This window comes from Leucopleurus acutus (genome assembly GCF_964270905.1).
Source record: "Leucopleurus acutus genome assembly, chromosome: 8".
In the NCBI taxonomy this organism is placed as follows: domain Eukaryota; kingdom Metazoa; phylum Chordata; class Mammalia; order Artiodactyla; family Delphinidae; genus Leucopleurus; species Leucopleurus acutus.
The window spans coordinates 1538440-1556510 of NC_139151.1; the positions used below are offsets into that span (position 1 = coordinate 1538440).

Consider the following 18071-nt stretch of genomic DNA (forward strand, 5'->3'; position numbering starts at 1 on the left):
CCACTGTGCCCCTGGCCCCAGACGCTTCCACTGTGAGCAAAGGGCTCGCCTGTGAGTCCAGCGCCGCCCAGCTTTTCACCTGTGTGGTTGGTCAACCTTTTCAGTTTCTCCTTATGAAATGCCTGGTTAAAAAGTGTAAAATACTAGAGAAATGCCTTAAGCATTTAATACTGTAACTTTACTCCAGATGGAAGGAGGCTGCCAGAGGGCGGCTTCCCACTCTGCTTCTCCAGGGACCCTTGCTGGACTGGAGGTCCTGCTCTTGCAGAAAGGCCTCCTTCCCTGGCTTCTCCCCACCGTGGTTTGTGACCCTCTTTTCCCGACTTCTGCCAACCTGTGTCATGTGCTAATTGTGTGCAATAAACCGAGAGATTTGTGATTTAAAAAAACTTTGAAGATATCCAGTCCCTTCTCATAAGCGCTGTTCTGGTCCTTAAAGAACACAGTCCTGAACTTTCTCTTCTATAGTCAAGCTTTTGGTAGCTGGTTTCAGTTCCTTATACTAAGTACATAGTTTCCCGTATCTGATGTCAAAATCTTGATTGTAATATTTTTTCTATTCTTATTTATAAATTGCAGACTTTTAAAGCTTTTTCAAATGAATAAAAGTATGAGTACAGCCTTCGAGTATTTTTAGCGCAGGGCTTTAATTGGTACTTAATTGACATAAAGTGTTTAAGAACCCAAATCTTCCCCGTTAGGGAAAAAGGACTCAATCTGTCTTTAACGTCCAGGTCCTCTGCCCCTGCCTCTGTCTTTTTCCTCACAGCAGACATCTTAGCATAGACTACAAGTCTCTGCTTAAGAAAACCCTCTGTGTTCCTTACCTGGAGCAACAGCAGCGCTGATGACATGCACGTAGTCCGCTAAGGGCTGTTCCCGCAGGAGAGTGGCCTTAGGTTCCTCTGTTGGCGCCATCAGGTAACCTTAAAACCCTTGTATGTGCGTGTTTTGTCCAAGAATGACCAGAAAGAAATTTGGTTGGTTCACGTCTTAATCCCAGTTCTACAGAAGTAAAAGCACAGGGTTGCTGTTTGCGTGTCCTGCACGTGACGGGGTGGTTGGATGAGAGGGTGGATGTCATCATGACCCCCCAGGTCCCGTGTGTGTTGACACGCATGCACGGAGTCAGTCACAGTGCTGCCCCTAAGCGAATACCCTCACCTCCGTCCAGCACTTCAAACCTAGGGCCATGCCTGACACGACACAGGAAGGAGAGAAATGAAGAGACCGAGCTGCTTTTTTTTTTTAGAAGCTTTTATAAATGAGGTTTAAGAAATACCAACTCACAGGTGTGTTAGTAGCACAGGTCTGTGGCACTGTGTACACAGCTGCAGCCACACCAAGGCCCCAGCAGCCCATGTGGCCTCGCGTCTCCAGCAACGTTTACATCTTAAAATCACTCGATGCTCCTTTTCTGTCTGCGTTTTTACAGTGACGGGCAGCAACCTCCCAGATCCCACACTCACTCCTCTCTCCTCCGTCAGAGCCAGAGCCAGGTCACATGGCACCGGGGCGGAGGTTTTAGGGTACAAGAAGACTACCCCATCACTATGACAACCGAGGAGGAGGCTGGAGCTGCCCCCACAGGTGGAAGGGCCCTACCCTTCTCCACCCAGAGGAGCTGAGGATGAAGGGACAGTCTTAGGTCTGTCTGCGCTCTCAAGACACAGATGGAAGAAGTCAGGCACCCTAGCATGACGAGGTGCTGTCCTCTGCTGCTGCCAATACTCCATGACAGAGCATTCACACGACTCAGAAAAGAAAGGGCAACGCAAGTCTCGAGTATTCAAGTAAGACACTGAAAGTTTCATCCCAAGATGACTATGTCCTTCTACATAAAAACCATCCTGTAACACAGAGTCGGAGGCATCCTTCTGAGAAGCTCCTTGGTCCCAAGGGCTTCACGCTGAGTTAACACAGCAGCGTGTCTGAGGCTAAGAACAAAGGGTGCTGTTCCTGACGCCCCCACAAAGCAGGCAGCATGTGGGGCACGATCAGGAAGTTGCCTTTGACTCAGGCACACACTTTGCCCATCGTCAGTCGGACCGTCGCCGGCCGCCCTTCCTGCTGTTCTTCAGAGGCTGGCCTCGCGACCCTGCACAACAGCTTCCTGTGTGGCGAGACAGAACCTGCGCTGTCTTTATGGCAGAGAGGGACAGTGGGGTTCATTGTCTTTAACAGATTTGATTTCAAAACTGCCTTTGGCCCTGGACCGTCGTATGAACTACACAAGTAAGTAAAATGAATTTAAAAGCCAGACAGCAGGGCTGCTGTTTCCTGAGCCATCTTCAGCCAAAAACCTCTGTCCCAGGGAAGCCAGGCTGGGGTGCCACACCGAGGACCCCGCCCTTGCCGCCGTCCTGGGTTGACCCACGTGGTACGTGAACGGCACCCTTAGGTAGGGCTGATCCACGCACGGCCGGCGTCGGACAGGGGTGGGCGGGCTGGCCTGGAGTCAGGAGCCAATGCTACTCCGAGCAGGTATGCGGCCCCACCCCGGGCACCAACCAGCACGGTCTGCACACCGCGTCTGTGGGTCTGGGGCAGAGGTGGTCTGAGGAGCCCAAGGAATAGGCAGCTTGAAGCCAACCCGAGAGCCCTTCATGTCTCTTCTGGAGAGACGCAAACAGACCAAGACAGTACTCAACTGGAATTTTCTTAAAGGTTTCCTAAGCACAAGGAACACTGAGTGGTGTTTCCAATTGAACAGGAGTAGCTTGGGCTCCTGCCTTAAATTGAACTTTTAAAAAAAGAGGTTATTTAACATTGTATGACAACTTATTTACAGTTTAAATAGAAATTTTCAATAATCAAAATACATCTTTAGCAAAAATTTAGAATGTAAAATTTTATAAAATACCCATAGAAAAGCAGAACATAGTATCAGTACCATTTCAGATTTAGCATAAGATGAAGGTCTTCCTTCAACACTGGGACCCGCCATGGATGAGCAGGGTTCCTACAGGTAAGAAGATTCCCTCCTTCTAACAAGCAATTTACCTTCCTGATTTGGACTGTTGTTATAAAATGCTGACCCAAAAAGATTCCCCAAGATGGACACTAGGACAGTGACAGCAAAGCCTCAGGATGAAGTGGCCTGACCACTTGGCCACTGTGAAGCCAGGTCACTGCAGCTGAGGCTCATGCCTTGCTCCCCTCTGCCAGCCCTTGGATACCAATGCCGATGCCACCTGCCACGGAGCAGATCACCGTGCCTCCCGGGCCCTTGGCGCCCGCCCTGAGGTCACTTTTTGGCCTTGTGACTGTGCCCGTCTTGAGGAAAACTCTTTTATTCGTGTGGCTTGTTAAAAAGTAAGAAAGGAGTAGCGGTCAACTTTGGCCAAAACAAAAAGCTTTCGTGCGCGTGTCCAGCCCCGTCTGGCTCCCCTTGCAGGGCTGCTCCCAGCAGGGTCCCCCGTGGAGGTATCCACGTGTGCGTGCGGCCGTGCTGCCATCTAGATCACGAACGAGGACTTGTGTCTGAAGTCGCCCTGCAAGGCCAACACCGGCTTAGAGGGCAGCCCGCGGCCACGCAGGGCCCAGCGTGCGGTGGGAAGGGAGCCTGACACCGCTTCCCCACAGCGTGCTCTGAGGAGAGGCCGCAAGGCCTGTGGACTGAGTGCCCCGCGAGCGCACAGCCAGGGGAAGGGCTGAGGGCTCGCGCTTCGGACGTGACTCAGAAATCTCTTCTACGGACCTGCCTGGTTCTCAGGGGAATGTCATCTTCCCTGCTCGGGACACTGCAGCCTCTAGGCTGCCTTACCTCATCGTCCGTCCTGATGTAGTTAACTCCATCCGGCTTCCCTGGGTTCTTGTAGCTGAAACAGAGGGGAGCCGAGTGACCACCGGTAGACCACAGAAATGCCCACTGGAGCTTTGTGCAGGTAGGACAGGCTCACCTTTCCCCGTTCTGCTTATTGTTGATGAAGTAGCCACGTCTGTAGGCACAGCAGATGCCCACTGTGATCAGGGCCAGTACAGTCAGGACAACCAGGACTCCCCCAATAATCCCGCCGATGTTGAGGTCATCTGGAGAAGAGAAGGGGTCAGAAGACGCGGCCTGCCGCCCCTGCCCCTCCCGGCCCGGAACACCTCCACCCACAGGCCACGACACCCACCCGCTGCGCCAAAGCCGTGTGGCACTGCCTGCGGGGCGTAACAATCATCTGGGGACATTATTACTGGACGACATGGTTATACTACAAAGACAGCTAGGAGCCAGAGTCCTAAGGAAGAAAAAATTCTCCCTTGTCTAGTACAGCGTTCTTGAATGTGAGTGCACTGTTATTTAAAAATAAGTCTTTGAAATTTTGATTTCATAACGTCAGTTCCCAAGCTCTATCCATAGAGAGTCCAGAGGTCTGGGGCAAAGCCCAGGAATCTTCCTCCTGCCGAGAGCAGCTTCCCAAATCTGACAGCAGCCAGAAGAGTCGCCTGGAGGCTGACTCCACAGGTGAGGGGGGCCCTGAAGTCTAACCCCGTCCTGCCCTCAACCCCCCTTAGAGCCAACACCCCCAGAGAAAGAAGCACCCGAACAGGGCAGAATTACTGGGGCTAAACCCTGGGTTTCAGCTTACCGCTACTGCAAAACGGTTAAACTTGATACATTTCTGGAGAACCTTGTATCTCGATAATTCTATCAGTTACCAAAGAAATGGAGTTCATGGAACGTCGTTAAGAGTTACAAGATGAGGAGAGGACCAGCGTGTCAGTCCTCCAGCTGCTCCTTGGTGTGTCCTCGCCTCCTCCCACCGGACCCGGGCAGAGCCCATGTGCCCGCGCAGGGGGGGGTCACAGCTGAGGGGCACCCGCCGGCCTGCAGGGCAAGGCTCGGCAGAGACACTCACACACTTCCATGTCCTGCTCCTCGCATCGGGCTGAGCCCGCGTCGTTGGAGGCGATGCAGTAGTACTGGCCCGAGTCCTCCTTGTGGATGGCGCTGAACACCTGTTTGGGGACTGGGAGTGAATGGGGACCCGACAACAGGGCTGGGTGCACAGTGAGCCCCCTCCATGCCAGGGGCACCAGAGCCGGCAGCAGCCGGGCTTCACGTGCCCGCGACTCCAACCCACTGCCTCCTCACTCCCCACCACGGGGTCGTCCACGAACATCTGTGTGTCTCTAGAAGGACTTTTTAAAAGTCGTGCCCACGACACCACGACCGTGCTGAACGCAGCCAGCAGTTCCTCAACATCAGACGTGTGGCCAGGGACCAAGTCCCAGCTGCCTCCCGACTCTGCCCCGAGGACAGCACCGGCCAGGCCACCTACGCCCTCCTCAGTCACTGTCCCCCCTTGGCTCTGCCCCCTTTCCCTGGCCCCCTTACAACTTTTCTGTCTATAAAGGGAGGGCAGGGTCCCCGATGTGCTCAAAGCTGCTGTCTCGTAAAGTTTACTGTCTCTTAATAACTGCTCTTCCCAGGACACAGACGTGTGCACCCGCCCCCCTTCTGAGAGACCTTACCAGGGTGCCCGTGTCAGGGTTGAAGAGGAAAGAGGAGTTTCGGAACCGGGGGTTGGCCCTGGAATCTGTGGGCAGTGGCACGTCGTTGCGGTACCAGCTGTAATGCGGCCGGGGGTAGCCCTCGCCCTCCTGGCAGGTCAGCGTGGCCGCCTTGCCCACAGGCACAGCCCTTGGCACCCTGCACACTGGGGGCACCGGCTTCACTGCAGGAGAAGCACGGCAGGGGTTACGGTCAGCAACAGGGCCCTGTTCTTACCACAGCCCACAATGAACCTGCTCCAAAAACGAGTCAGCCAGCCGGGTTCCAGACGCTGCGTCGCGGGCAGGCCTGCTCCCCTGCGGCCCGCGCTGCCTGTGGTTGCCCCCGTAGGTGACCCCCCAGCGTTCCCAGTGCCTCAACCCCCTCTAGCAGGTGGACAGAAGAGGCAGAAGCTCCCCTTCTCTCCTCACCTCCAACCCAACGCAGGCAGCCTGAGCTTTCCCTGCCCCACCCTGCCCCGCCAAGCGCCACACCCTCGGGGACGTGACCGTAGAAGCAAAGCAAGGAGGGAAGCTGGTCTTCTCCCCACAGGCAGGCGCGTGAGCCGAGGGCAGGGGCCACCACCCCACGTGCACCCGCACCTTGCACAGTTAACTCGATGACAATCTCATCAATCTCCTTGCGGTCGTGCCGAGCAACCACCTCACAGCGGTAAAGGGCTGAGTCCGTCCGGGTCACGTTCCAGATCTTCAGAGAGGTTTTCCCCAGCAGTTCTGCACGGCCGGCCAGGTCTCCTGTACAGAAGACAGGGCACTGAGGGGCTCTTCACAGACAGCTCTGCTGCTTGAAGGAGGTTCTGGGGCCATCTCTGGTGCCTCGGCAGGAAAACTGCAACTGGCTCGTCTCCGTTCCTGTGAGAATGCCGAGCACCAAGGGAGTGCCTGGGCTGTAAGAGGACTTGGCCATGTGTCTCTGTTGTTAAGGCAAGGGCCTCCTTTCCTTTTCATCATTCCCAGAAAGGGTTCCCCATTAAAAGAGAAAACAAGTCAAACAACATTAAAAGACAAACAGCATTCCACAAATGGTACTGGGACACCTGGGTACCCACATGCAAGAGAATGACGTGGACCCCTACCTCACACCACACACAACACAAACCTTGCTGCACACGCTGAAACTGAAACGCTTAGGAAAAAACAGAGACGTGAATAACCATGACCTTGGATTAGACAGTGATCTCTTAGGTCACCAAAAGCACAAGCCCACACACACAAAGTTATATCAGCCTTCACGAGTCTTTCATAATAAATTAAAAACTTTTGTGCTTCAAAGGACAGAAGCAAGTAAGCAGACAATCTGCTGACTGGGAGAAAATCATTATCTGACAAAGGACTAGCATACAGAACGTATGAAAATTCGCAATTCAACAAATAAACAACCTAATTAAAAATGGACAAAGGATTTGAATAGACATTTCTCCAAAAAGAGGCAAATAGCCAATAAGCACGTGAAAAGATTCTCAACATCATTAGCTGTCAGGGAAATGCAAGTCAGAACCACAACGAGATACCACTTCACACCCCCTAGGATGACTGGACTCAAAACAATGGATAATCTCAAGCGTTACTGAGGATGCGGGGGAACACACAGCCAAGGGAACGTAAAATCGTCCAGCCACTGTGGAAAAGAGCTTGGCGGTTTCTCAGAAAGCTGAACATGTGATACCACATGACCCCACAATTGTACTCCTGCTAATTATCCCCAAGAAGTGAAAAATTACGTTTGCACCAAAACCTGTACAATGTTTATGAACATTATTGATAATAGCCCAAAATGGAAACAACCCAAATGTACAGCAGTTGATGAAATGCGACATATCTATAATGGAATATTATTCATCGATATAAAGAAGAACAGGGACTTTCCTGGTGGTCCAGTGGTTAAGAATCCGCCTTCCAGTGCAGAGGACATGGGTTCAATCTCTGGTCAGGGAACTAAGATCCCACATGCCGTGGAGCAACTAAGCCTGTGCTCTCTAAAGCCCGTGCACCACAACTAAAGATCCCACATGCCGCAATGAATATCCCACGTGCTGCAACTAAGACCCGACAAGGCCAAATAAATATATATATATATTTTTAAAAAGAACAAAGTACAGACACTTGCTACAACATGGATGAACCTTGAAAACGATGCACTAAGTGAAAGAAGCCAGGACCAAATATTGTATGATTCCATTTATAGGAAGCATCCAGGACAGGCAAACCCACAAAGTGGATTAGTGGCTGCCAGGCTGGGGAAGAAGGGACACGGTTTCTTTTGGGGGCGGGGATGTGCTGGAATCTGCCAGTGACGGCCACACGTCTTTGCTGAATGTACTAACCACCAACTACACGCTTCAAAACAGTGAGTTTCATGCTATGTGAATTACTGTGTCTCAATTAAAACATTTTTAAAGCATAAAGGACACAGTAACTCTTTCAAAGAAGCACAAAGAACCCGGGCACTGACAAATAGGGAAAGAGTTAGAAAAGAAAATGACACAAAAATTAGAAACAAATTTACTAAACCTGCTAATTGGTGACAAGTCTAGGAAGGATTTACCACACGTGATGGAAACAGCAAAATGCTTTTGCTAAGAGAACGAACGTTTCTGACGGCGTTTTCTAGCGGGAAGGTTCGTCATCCAGGCACCAGCAGGGGTCAGAGCGTCCACCGTGTGGGAAACAAATAAACGCAAACCCACCAGGCGCTGGTGGCACAGCCCTGCCCTAGGCAAGGCCTCCCTCCAGGCCTCTATTTTGTGTGGCAATTTCTGGGGGGGGGGAAGAAGCAGAAAGTTGCTTAAGAACATTCTCGCTCGGTCAGGGCTTATCAAGAACAGCCTGATGAAGCTGCCAGAGAAAACCGATTTGTTTCCTGAGAATAGCATTGCCATCTCTTCGTAAACCAGAGGTGGGAGGATACTGGTGGGCAAACAGAACTGTTTTTAAGAGCCCATGACCCCCGATGATGTGGAGGACCTGAGGCAGAAAGGCCGTAATTTCAGGTTGATGCGCAAAGCCTCCACCCCTTCCCTGAAACCCCCACTGTCACATTCTCAGAGGATCGGGGCTGCCCGCCTCTGCAGCTGCGCTCGCTGACTCTTCCATCCGCCTGCTGTCCCCCGGGGTGGCCCCCTCCCGCCATCACAACCCCCCGCCCCATCCACACTACCCTGACCCCCTCCTGGCCTCTGCAGAAGAATCCTGAACTGGGCCCTGCTCTCAGCTGTGCCCACCACCAGCCCCGTCTGCAAAGCAACCACCCCCGTCTCTAAAGCATCAGTGGGACCACATCACGCCCCTCCTGAGGCCTTCCAAGCGCCATCCACCTCGTGTCCGCCCTCCCCTGCTGGGCCGAGAGCCAGCGGTCCCTCCGAGAAGCTCCCTGTGCTTCCACGTCTTTCTGCCCCACGTGCTCATGGCCCAGCGCCTCCCTGCAGCCCGTACCCTGCCCTCCCGCATGGTGTGCTCAGCACCCACGTGTGTACAGTGGGCGCTGCTGTCCCCCTGCTGTTCCATACTGTCCTACTAATGAAGTCACTTATAAAGTCGTGGGTCACGATAGGGAGATGGCCTCGGAGAATGTTCACTCAGATACCTCAGAGCTACGGCTGCGTGTGGACTAAAATCCTAACTGATTACGTGATATTTACTGAAGCAGGGTCACAGGTGCAGGGAGGTTCCATACACTATTCTCAATACTTTTGCATGTTGACTTTTCCATATGTAAAACAAGACAGAACACCAATCCTGGCTACAGATGAAGGTCCAGTTAGAGCAAAGTCTTGGCCACAAGTGCATGCCTGGGCCTTCTGTACAAACGAGAGGACCACAGGATCATACCCTGAATTTTGTTGTCAAAAAACACATATGTGGTTTGTTCATCTTGGATTTTCTTCCACTCAATCCTGGGGTCATTTGTCTGTGAATCCGTAATGATACAAGATAGTTCCACACCTAATGAGCAAGGGAAGAAAGAGAACTGTCAGTGAATGTGGAACAATTTTAGGTTCACTTGTATACCCAGACCCTGCAAGCTACATGTATATTTAGGTCTGTCGTGTAGATTAAAAATCTAGCTAGCTCCAGGCTCCAAGAGACTTTAGTTTTAGCTAGAAAAACAATATAGATGATTAGCAAAGACTTTTATTAAAGAGAGCACACGTTCCCCCTAATACTCTGCTTGTATATAAGAACGTTCTTGGTTGTGTAAACGCAAAGCCAGGCCAGGAATCAGGTTTCAGCCAACAGAAAGCCTGCAGAGTTGCCCGCGGGCTGCTGAAGCAGTGCTTCGCTCACACGTGCACGTCAGATGGCTGCTGGGGAGCCGGCCACCCCCAAGCCTCTTGGGCAGGACACATCCGTGTGTGTCTATCCTGCATCGGCTGCCAGATCACCAAGTGGTGCCCCTTTGCCTAAACCCTTCCTTGGACTTACTTTCAAATTCCTGTACCACTGGGTTTCGGTTGCTGGATTTGAGATTCACAGCCCCTATCAAGCAGCCTGAGGGAAAAAAGAAAAGTAAAATCAGAGACAACGCGACACTAAAAGAGCAGAGAACCCGCACTTGACATCAGACTTTCCCTTCATGGCGGCTACAGTCACGAACCACAGAGGATGTCAAATGTCATGTTCCAAAACAAAGTCTCTTAGATACAGCAGGGTGACTGCTTTCTGAGTCTGACCTTCACTGGAAGGAACCCAGGAGAAAGAGAATTCTCAGAGTGCACTTTCCTTCTTAGTCCCAGAACAAAGCCCCTAGAACTTTCAAGACCTTCCTCTAAGAATGTACTTTTAAAAAAAGGATTGTAAGAGAGAGCTACACAACAACAGACTGGACAACCCAGAAGAAATGGACAAATTCTTAGAATCATACAACTTTCTAAGACTGAATCATGAAGAAAGAAAATCTAAATAGATCACTAGTAAGGAGACTGAAACAGTAATCAAAAGCTCCCCCCAAACAAAAGTCCAGGACCAGTCAGCTTCACTGGTAAATCCTACCAAACATTCAAAGATTTGATACCTGTCCTTCTCAAACTATCCCCCAAAATTGAAGAGGACAGAACACTTCCTAACTCATTTTTCAAAGCCAACATTACCCTGATACCAAAACCAGACAAAGATAACACACAAAGAAAATTATCTCTGATGAACATAGATGCAAAAATTCTCAACAAAATATTAGCAAACTGAATACAACAATACATTAAAAAGATCATACACCATGAACAAGTGGGACTTATCCCAGGGATGCAAGGATGGTTCAACATCCACAAATCAATGAACATGATACACCACATTTACAAAATGAAGGATAAAAACCATATGAGCATCTCAGATGCAGAAAGAACATTTCACAAGGTTCAACACCTATTTATGACAAAACTCTCAAAAAAAATGGGTATAGAAGGAAGCTCAACATAATAAAGGCCACAAATGACAAACCCACAGCTAACATCACACTCTACAGCAAGGGTCTCCAACCTCCGGGCCGCGGACCAGTAGGCCTGTTAGGAACCAGGCCACATAGCATGAGGTAAACGGCGGGCAAGCGACCGAAGCTTCATCTTCCACTCCCTATCGCTCACGTTACCGCCTGACTGCCACTCACATTACTGCCTAAACCATCCCCCCACCCCCAGTCTGAGGAAAAACTGTCTTCCATGAAACTAGTCCCTGGTGCCAAAAAGGTTGGGGACCACTGCTCTACAGTGAAAAACTAAAAGCTTTCTTTTATAATTGGGAACAAGGTAAGGATGCCCACTCTCACCACTCCTATTCAACACAGGAAGTCCTAGCCAGAGCAATTAGCCATGAAAAGAAAATTAAAACATCCGGGGAACTTCCCTGGTGGCCCAGTGGTTAAGAATCCACCTGCCAATGCAGGGGAAACAGGTTTGATCCCTGGTCCGGGAAGATCCACATACCATGGAGCATCTAAGCCCATGCGCCACAACTACCAAGCCTGCGCTCTAGAGCCCACGAGTCACAACTACAGAGCCCACGCGCCGCAAGTGCTGGAGCCCACGTGCTCTAGGGCCTGTGCTCTGCAACAGGAGAAGCCACTGCGATGAGAAGCCCGAGCACCACAAAGAGTAGCCCCCACTCGCCGCAACTAGAGAAAGCCTGTGTGCAGCAACGAAGACCCAACACAGCCAAAAAATAAATTTAAAAAAAAAAGAAAAAAAATTAGGGGCTTCCCTGGTGGCACAGTGGTTGAGAGTCCACCTGCCGATGCAGGGGACACGGGTTCGTGCCCCAGTCTGGGAAGATCCCACATGCCACAGAGTGGCTGGGCCTGTGAGCCATGGCCGCTGAGCCTGCGTGTCCAGAGCCTGTGCTTCTCAACGGGAGAAGCCACGACAGTGAGAGGCCTGCGTACCGCAAAAAAAAAAAAAAAAAAAAAAAGAAAAAAGAAAAAGAAAAAAAATTAATAAAATAAATAAAAACATCCAAATTGGAAAGGAAGAAGTGAAATTATCACTATTTGTATATGACATGATTTTATATACAGAAAATACTAAAGACTCCACCAAAAAACTATTAGATATAATAAATGAATTCAGTAAAGTTGAAGGGTACAAAATCAACATACAGAAATCTGTTCTATTTCTAAAAATTAACAACAAGCTAGCAGAAAGAGAAATTAAGAAAACAATCCCATTTACAACTGCAACAAAAAGAATAAAATAACCTAAGAATAAATTTTTCCAAGGAGGTGAAAGACCTGTACACAGAAAACTATAAGACATTGTTCAAAGAAACTGAAGAAGACACAAAGAAACGGAAAGACATTCTGTGCTCATGGACTGAAAGAATTAACACTGTTAAAATGTCCATATTACCTAAAGCAACCACAGATTCAATGCAATCCCTATCAACATCCCAAGGGCATTTTTATTTTTCACAGAAATAGAACAAAAAATCATACACAACCACAAAAGACCCTGAATAACCAAAGCAATCCTGAGAAAAAAAGAACAAAGCTGGAGATATCACACTCCCAGATTTCAAACTACATTATAAAGCTTTAGAACTCAAAACAGCATGATATTGGCAGAAAAACAGATATAGCTCAATGGAACAGAACTGAAAGTCCAAAAATAAACCCACACATATATGGACAATTAATTTATGACAAAGGAGCAAACAGCATACAATGGAGAAAGGATAGTCTTCAATAAATGGTGTTGGAAAACTGCACAGCCACATGCAAAAAAAAAAAATTGAAACTAGATGACTATCATATGCCATATACAAAAATCAACCCCAAAGGGATTAAAGATTGAATGTAACCCATGAAACCATAAAACTCTAAAAGAAAACACAGGCAGTACACCTTTGACATCAGTCTTAGCAATATCTTTCTAGATATGCCTCCTCAGCAAGGGAAACAAAAGCAAAAATAAACAAATGGGACCACATCAAACTAAAAACCTTTTGCACAGCAAAGAAAACAACAAAATGAAAACACAAGCTACCAAATAGGAGAAGATATTTGCAAATCATATATCCAATAAGGCATTAATGCTCAAAATATATAAAGAACAATAAAAAAAACCCAATAACCTGATTAAAAAATGGGCAGAGGAACTGAACATACATTCTTCCAAAGAAGACATACAGATGGCCAACAGATGTGAAAAGATGTTCAACGTCACTAATTATCAGGGAAACGCAAATCAAAACCACAATGAGATATCACATTATATCTGTCAGAATGGCTGTTATCAAAAAGGCAAGAAATAACAAGTGTTGGCAAGGATGTGGAGAAAAGGAAACCACGGTGCACATGGATAATGTAAATTGGTGCAGCCACTGTGGAAAATAGTATGGAGATCCTCAAAAACCTAACACTAGGGAGCTTCCCTGGTGGCGCAGTGGTTGAGAGTCCACCTGCCGATGCAGGGGACACAGGTTCGTACCCCAGTCCGGGAAGATCCCACATGCCGCGGAGCGGCTGGGCCCATGAGCCATGGCCGCTGAGCCTGCGTGTCCGGAGCCTGTGCTCCGCAGCAGGAGAGGCCACAACAGTGAGAGGCCCATGTACCACAAAAAACAAACAAAAAACTAACACTAGAACTACCATATGACTGAGCAATTCCACTCCTGGGTATTTATCAGAAGAAAAAAACACTAATTATAAAAGATATATGCACCCCTATGTTCATTGCAGCATTATTTATAGTAGCCAAGATATGGAAGCAACCTAAGTGGTCATCAATGGAAAAATGGATAAAGATGTGGCATGTGTGTGTATATATATGTGTGTGGGATGGAATATTACTCAGCCATAAAAAAAGATAGAATCTTGCCATTTGCAAAAACATGGATGAACCTTGAGGATATTATGCTAAGTGAAATATCAGGTGAAGAAAGACAAATACCATATGATTTCACTCATACATGGAATATAAAAAAACAAACAAAATGTCAAAATAAATGAACCAAACCAAACTATAACAAACATGTAGATACAGAGAACAGAGTAATGGTTACCAGAGTGGGTGGGGATGGGTAAAGGGGGTCAATATGGTGATGCGTGGAAAGTAAACTCTTGGTGGTAAGCTGCTGTAGTGGATACAGAAGTATAATGTTGTGCACAAGAAGCTTATATAATGTTATAAAATCAATGTTACCTCAATAAAAAAAAATTTTTTTAAGAATTTTCTTTTCATCATCTCCCAGACCTACATGGGCCTTCTTGTCATTCCTCCCTCCTGCCTGGTACCTTCCCCTGCATGATGGCATGGACATTCTGGGTACAGTTACCAACCAGGTAAGAGACCACCTTGCTGGATTAGCTGTTTATCTAACCCGTGATTTCCATCCATTAAAAAGTTTGCACCAGTCTTTGGTAAAATAAGAAAAATAACAACATGGCGATTTTCATGAAGCTTAGCTGAATGAAGCTATCGATGAAATCAAAATACGCTATTTGCATGGTGATCTCTTTCAAAATTAGCACCTGACTATCCACGTGTTTAAACAACGTTGAAATCAGTTATCATGGTCTCAAAATGTCTTAGCTGATTTCTTGGAGACAAGATCAACTAGGTACATTGACCACCTACAAAATGTCATTCTTCAGCCACTTGGCCTCTAGGAGAATATGCCATCCCCAGAGAAGGCCTTCCTACGTTAACCCTCATTAAGGTCCCTGGACCTCAGCTTACCACATCAGGTAAGAAAATGTGAAGACTTGTACTCTGAGCTGCAGGTCACAACAATCCATTTTTTAAATTTTTAAATCTTATTTAATGGTTCGGCTACATGTATACATTCCAAGTATGTGTTTTGATGCTTTCTGTCTTATTTAGTAAGACTTCATTAATTACAGCAGAAGCCTTAAAGAATGTAATAATAGGGATGAAAATCAGAAGTATAGGGGCTTCCCTGGTGGTGCAGTGGTTGAGAATCTGCCTGCCAATGCAGGGGACACAGGTTCGAGCCCTGGCCTGGGAAGATCCCACATGCCGCGGAGCAACTAAGCCCGTGCGCCACAACTACTGAGCCTGCGCTCTAGAGCCCGTGCTGCACAACAAGAGAAGTCACCGCAATGAGAAGCCTGCGCACCACAACGAAGAGTAGCCCCCGCTCGCCGCAGCTAGAGAAAGCCCGTGCACAGCAACGAAGACCCAACAGAGCCTAAATAAATAAATAAATAAACTTTAAAATTAAAAAAAAGAAGAAGAAGTATAATATACTTGAACGGTCATTAGTTGCTAAAACAGTCACTTCTACTTTAGATTTCAGATCCAGGACAAGTGGCGCCTGCTCTGTTTTGTTTTGTAACCACGTGTAACTCCTTTTGGGGAAACCCACCCACACTAATGCAGCCCTTTCCACTGCTCCTTCCATCCAGAAGCCCCCAGGGACCCACTAACAGAGAGGAACACGGGACGCTCTGAGTATCTACCAAGCCCACACAGGTTCCCTCTAGGGAAAATGACCTCAGTCCTTTCAGTGCGATCACTGTAATTTAGGTGATGAGACACCAAAACTGTGGTCCCAAATGACTATGACCAGGGATCAGCTTCCGACCCAAAGGCCATCTAAGGGGCCTTAGAGGTAAGTCACCAGAGCTTTGCCTGACTGGATAATGACAGGACAACCCAATCTGAGGCTTTCTCTTGAGAAGTATGAAGCTGAGAGAAATAAGAGAATAAACTAGAGAGTTTACAGTCACGAGAGAAACAGCTGAAGTAGAGCCTGAGGACGCAGAGCTGGAGACAGATGAGCCAGGGGACAAGAAGGGGACACTGAGGTTACTCTAGTGTCCACAAAGGTCAGATTGTCACGGGGGCCAACTCTTCACAATAAACCTCTTAGGGAAACCAAGACCACTTGTTTCTTATAACCTAAAAGAAGCTAAGGTAACACAGCCCCAGATGATGGAGATAATCACCTCTTTTCTCCCCCTGCGTTGTGGCCAAGGTGAATGCACCCCAAGGCCTGACTCTCTCCTGCCCAACCACATGCGCAAGGGCAGAGCTAGACGAAGCGATGGCTCACAGCAGCCGGGCCCTGGCTCTACCGAGGCCCCGTGCTGAGTCTCTCCTCAGCATTTCCTTCTGCTCCCAAGCTGTGCTTAAATGTAAAGACGGTTACGTTCCTTACTTTGCCCACCTCCAACAGCCCAGGGTCCCACTTGAAAATACAGAAGTAACTTGTGTATCAGAACGGTGTTTGTGAGGACTGGAAGCCCCAGACCAAACGCTTGACGACATCGCAGGTAACTCCTCCGGATATGAGCCAGTGCCTGGGCATGAGGTTCTGACATAAGCCAACCTCCTGGTGCTGTCGGAATACACTGAGGCTACATTATGTAAGACTCAGCAAAGGGATTTTGGACGGAAGGAGAAAAAGGGGGGAAATCCATTACAGCATACATCACATGCAGCTGTTCCTCTTTAATTTCATACCAACCTTGGCTTGCGCCTACCAGACTCTAAGCTCTTTGGGACAATCCAGTCATTCAGCAATTTTTTATTTATTGCCTTTTATAAGCCAGATACTGGCCTAAACATGAGGGATGATACATGAATAAGAGATAAAAATCTATGCCCTCATGGAGCTTACATTCTATCAACAGTACAAAGAAACAAGTATCATACGCACTCATCTTTCTATCTTCAAATCTAGTGTGGAATGATATTTAGCAGGGACTCCAAAAGTGTTTACCGAATAAATCAATGTGCATTTTTTATGTTCTAGATTGGATCTCCTTGAGTTTTCCAGAAAATCATTTAGTTGAATTCAGTTTGCTCACAGAGCTGTAATGTGGCTACTCTATTTTTCATCTTGCCCAGGAATCCATTATTAAATCTTGGACTTAGAAGGAATCTAAGACATGTGTAGTTGTCTGTTTCTATTCAAATCCTCCGAAAGAAATTTAAGACTGTCCTCTGGAGGCAGGTGTGGTAAGTTCCAAGTATATTGTGTTCATTTAATGTGACCTTGACCCAGCCTCCCCCAATGGTTATATAATTACAGCACAGTATCAAAACCAGAAAACTGACGCGTGTACAGTGTATGTGGATGGTTGTACATCATTTATCACATGTGAAGATTCCTGTAACCACCACTGCAGTCAAGACACAGAACTCTTCCATCACCAAAGACCTCCCTCCTGCAGGCCCTCACCATCCCTCAGCACTGGCAAATGTTAATCTGTCCCCATGGCCATAATTCTGTCATTTGGAGAATGCTATATAACAGGAAATACACAGTCGGTGGCCTTTTGAGGCTGACTTTTTCGTTCAGAATAAAGCCCTTTAGGTCCATCCGCCTTGTGTGTAATGACAGTTTGTTTCTTTCTACAGCCAAGCAGCGCTCTGCACCCGGGATGCACCACACTGTGTTTAACCACTCACCCACGGAAAGGCGTCTGGGTTGTTTCCAGTTTGGGGCTATGATGAATAAAACTGCTGTGACATTTGTGCACAGACTTTCGTATGAACATAAGTTTCCTTTTCTCTGGGACAGATGCCCAAGAACACAAACCCTCGTCGTATGTTGTGGCATGGTTAGTTTTTTAAAGAAACTAATAACTGTTTTCCAGAGTTGGGCTGGACCAAAAATTCATTGTAGGAAAGTTTTCTTTCTAAATTTTGGGTTTTAAACTTAGCAGGGTACACCGGACCACTCTGTACTACCTTTGCAACTTCCTGTGAATCTATAATTATTTCAACATTAAATCATAGAACACTTCTCTATTTCTAAAATGATGATAGTGAAATCAGTATGGCATTTGGAATCGGTTGGGTATGCAAAAAACTGAAGTAACAGTTTTAAAGCATTGATATTCACAATACACCAGAAATCATATATATACTTAACAACTATTTAAACTTAGATAAAAATTTTTATGTAAGGTCTCCTGAATTCTTTCAGTGAATACATCAGTTAAAAAGTCAACCGGCATGGGGCTTCCCTAGTGGTCCAGTAGTTAAGAATCCGCCTTCCAATGCAGGGGATGCGGGTTTGATCCCTGGTCAGGGAGCTAAGATCCCGAATGCCGCAGGGCAACTAAGCCTGCACACCACGACTACTGAGCTCGCGCACCTCACGCGCCA

The 18071-nt window shown here is 47.7% G+C and overlaps 1 protein-coding gene across 1 annotated transcript in view; it reads right to left on the reverse strand.

Annotated features, from left to right (window-relative positions):
- Window positions 1-3275: 3275 nt before the first annotated feature.
- The window catches only part of JAM3 (junctional adhesion molecule 3), a gene marked incomplete at its 5' end in the record, with an annotated part of 58160 nt that continues 43364 nt past the window's right edge, over window positions 3276-18071 (reverse strand). Inside the window, 8 exons of the mRNA XM_082845061.1 lie at window positions 3276-3494; window positions 3767-3821; window positions 3903-4032; window positions 4851-4950; window positions 5467-5669; window positions 6088-6240; window positions 9334-9447; window positions 9928-9993. Of these exons, the coding sequence (XP_082701187.1) occupies window positions 3459-3494; window positions 3767-3821; window positions 3903-4032; window positions 4851-4950; window positions 5467-5669; window positions 6088-6240; window positions 9334-9447; window positions 9928-9993 (857 nt within the window). The 3' untranslated portion in view covers window positions 3276-3458. The remainder of the gene's footprint in view (window positions 3495-3766; window positions 3822-3902; window positions 4033-4850; window positions 4951-5466; window positions 5670-6087; window positions 6241-9333; window positions 9448-9927; window positions 9994-18071) is intronic.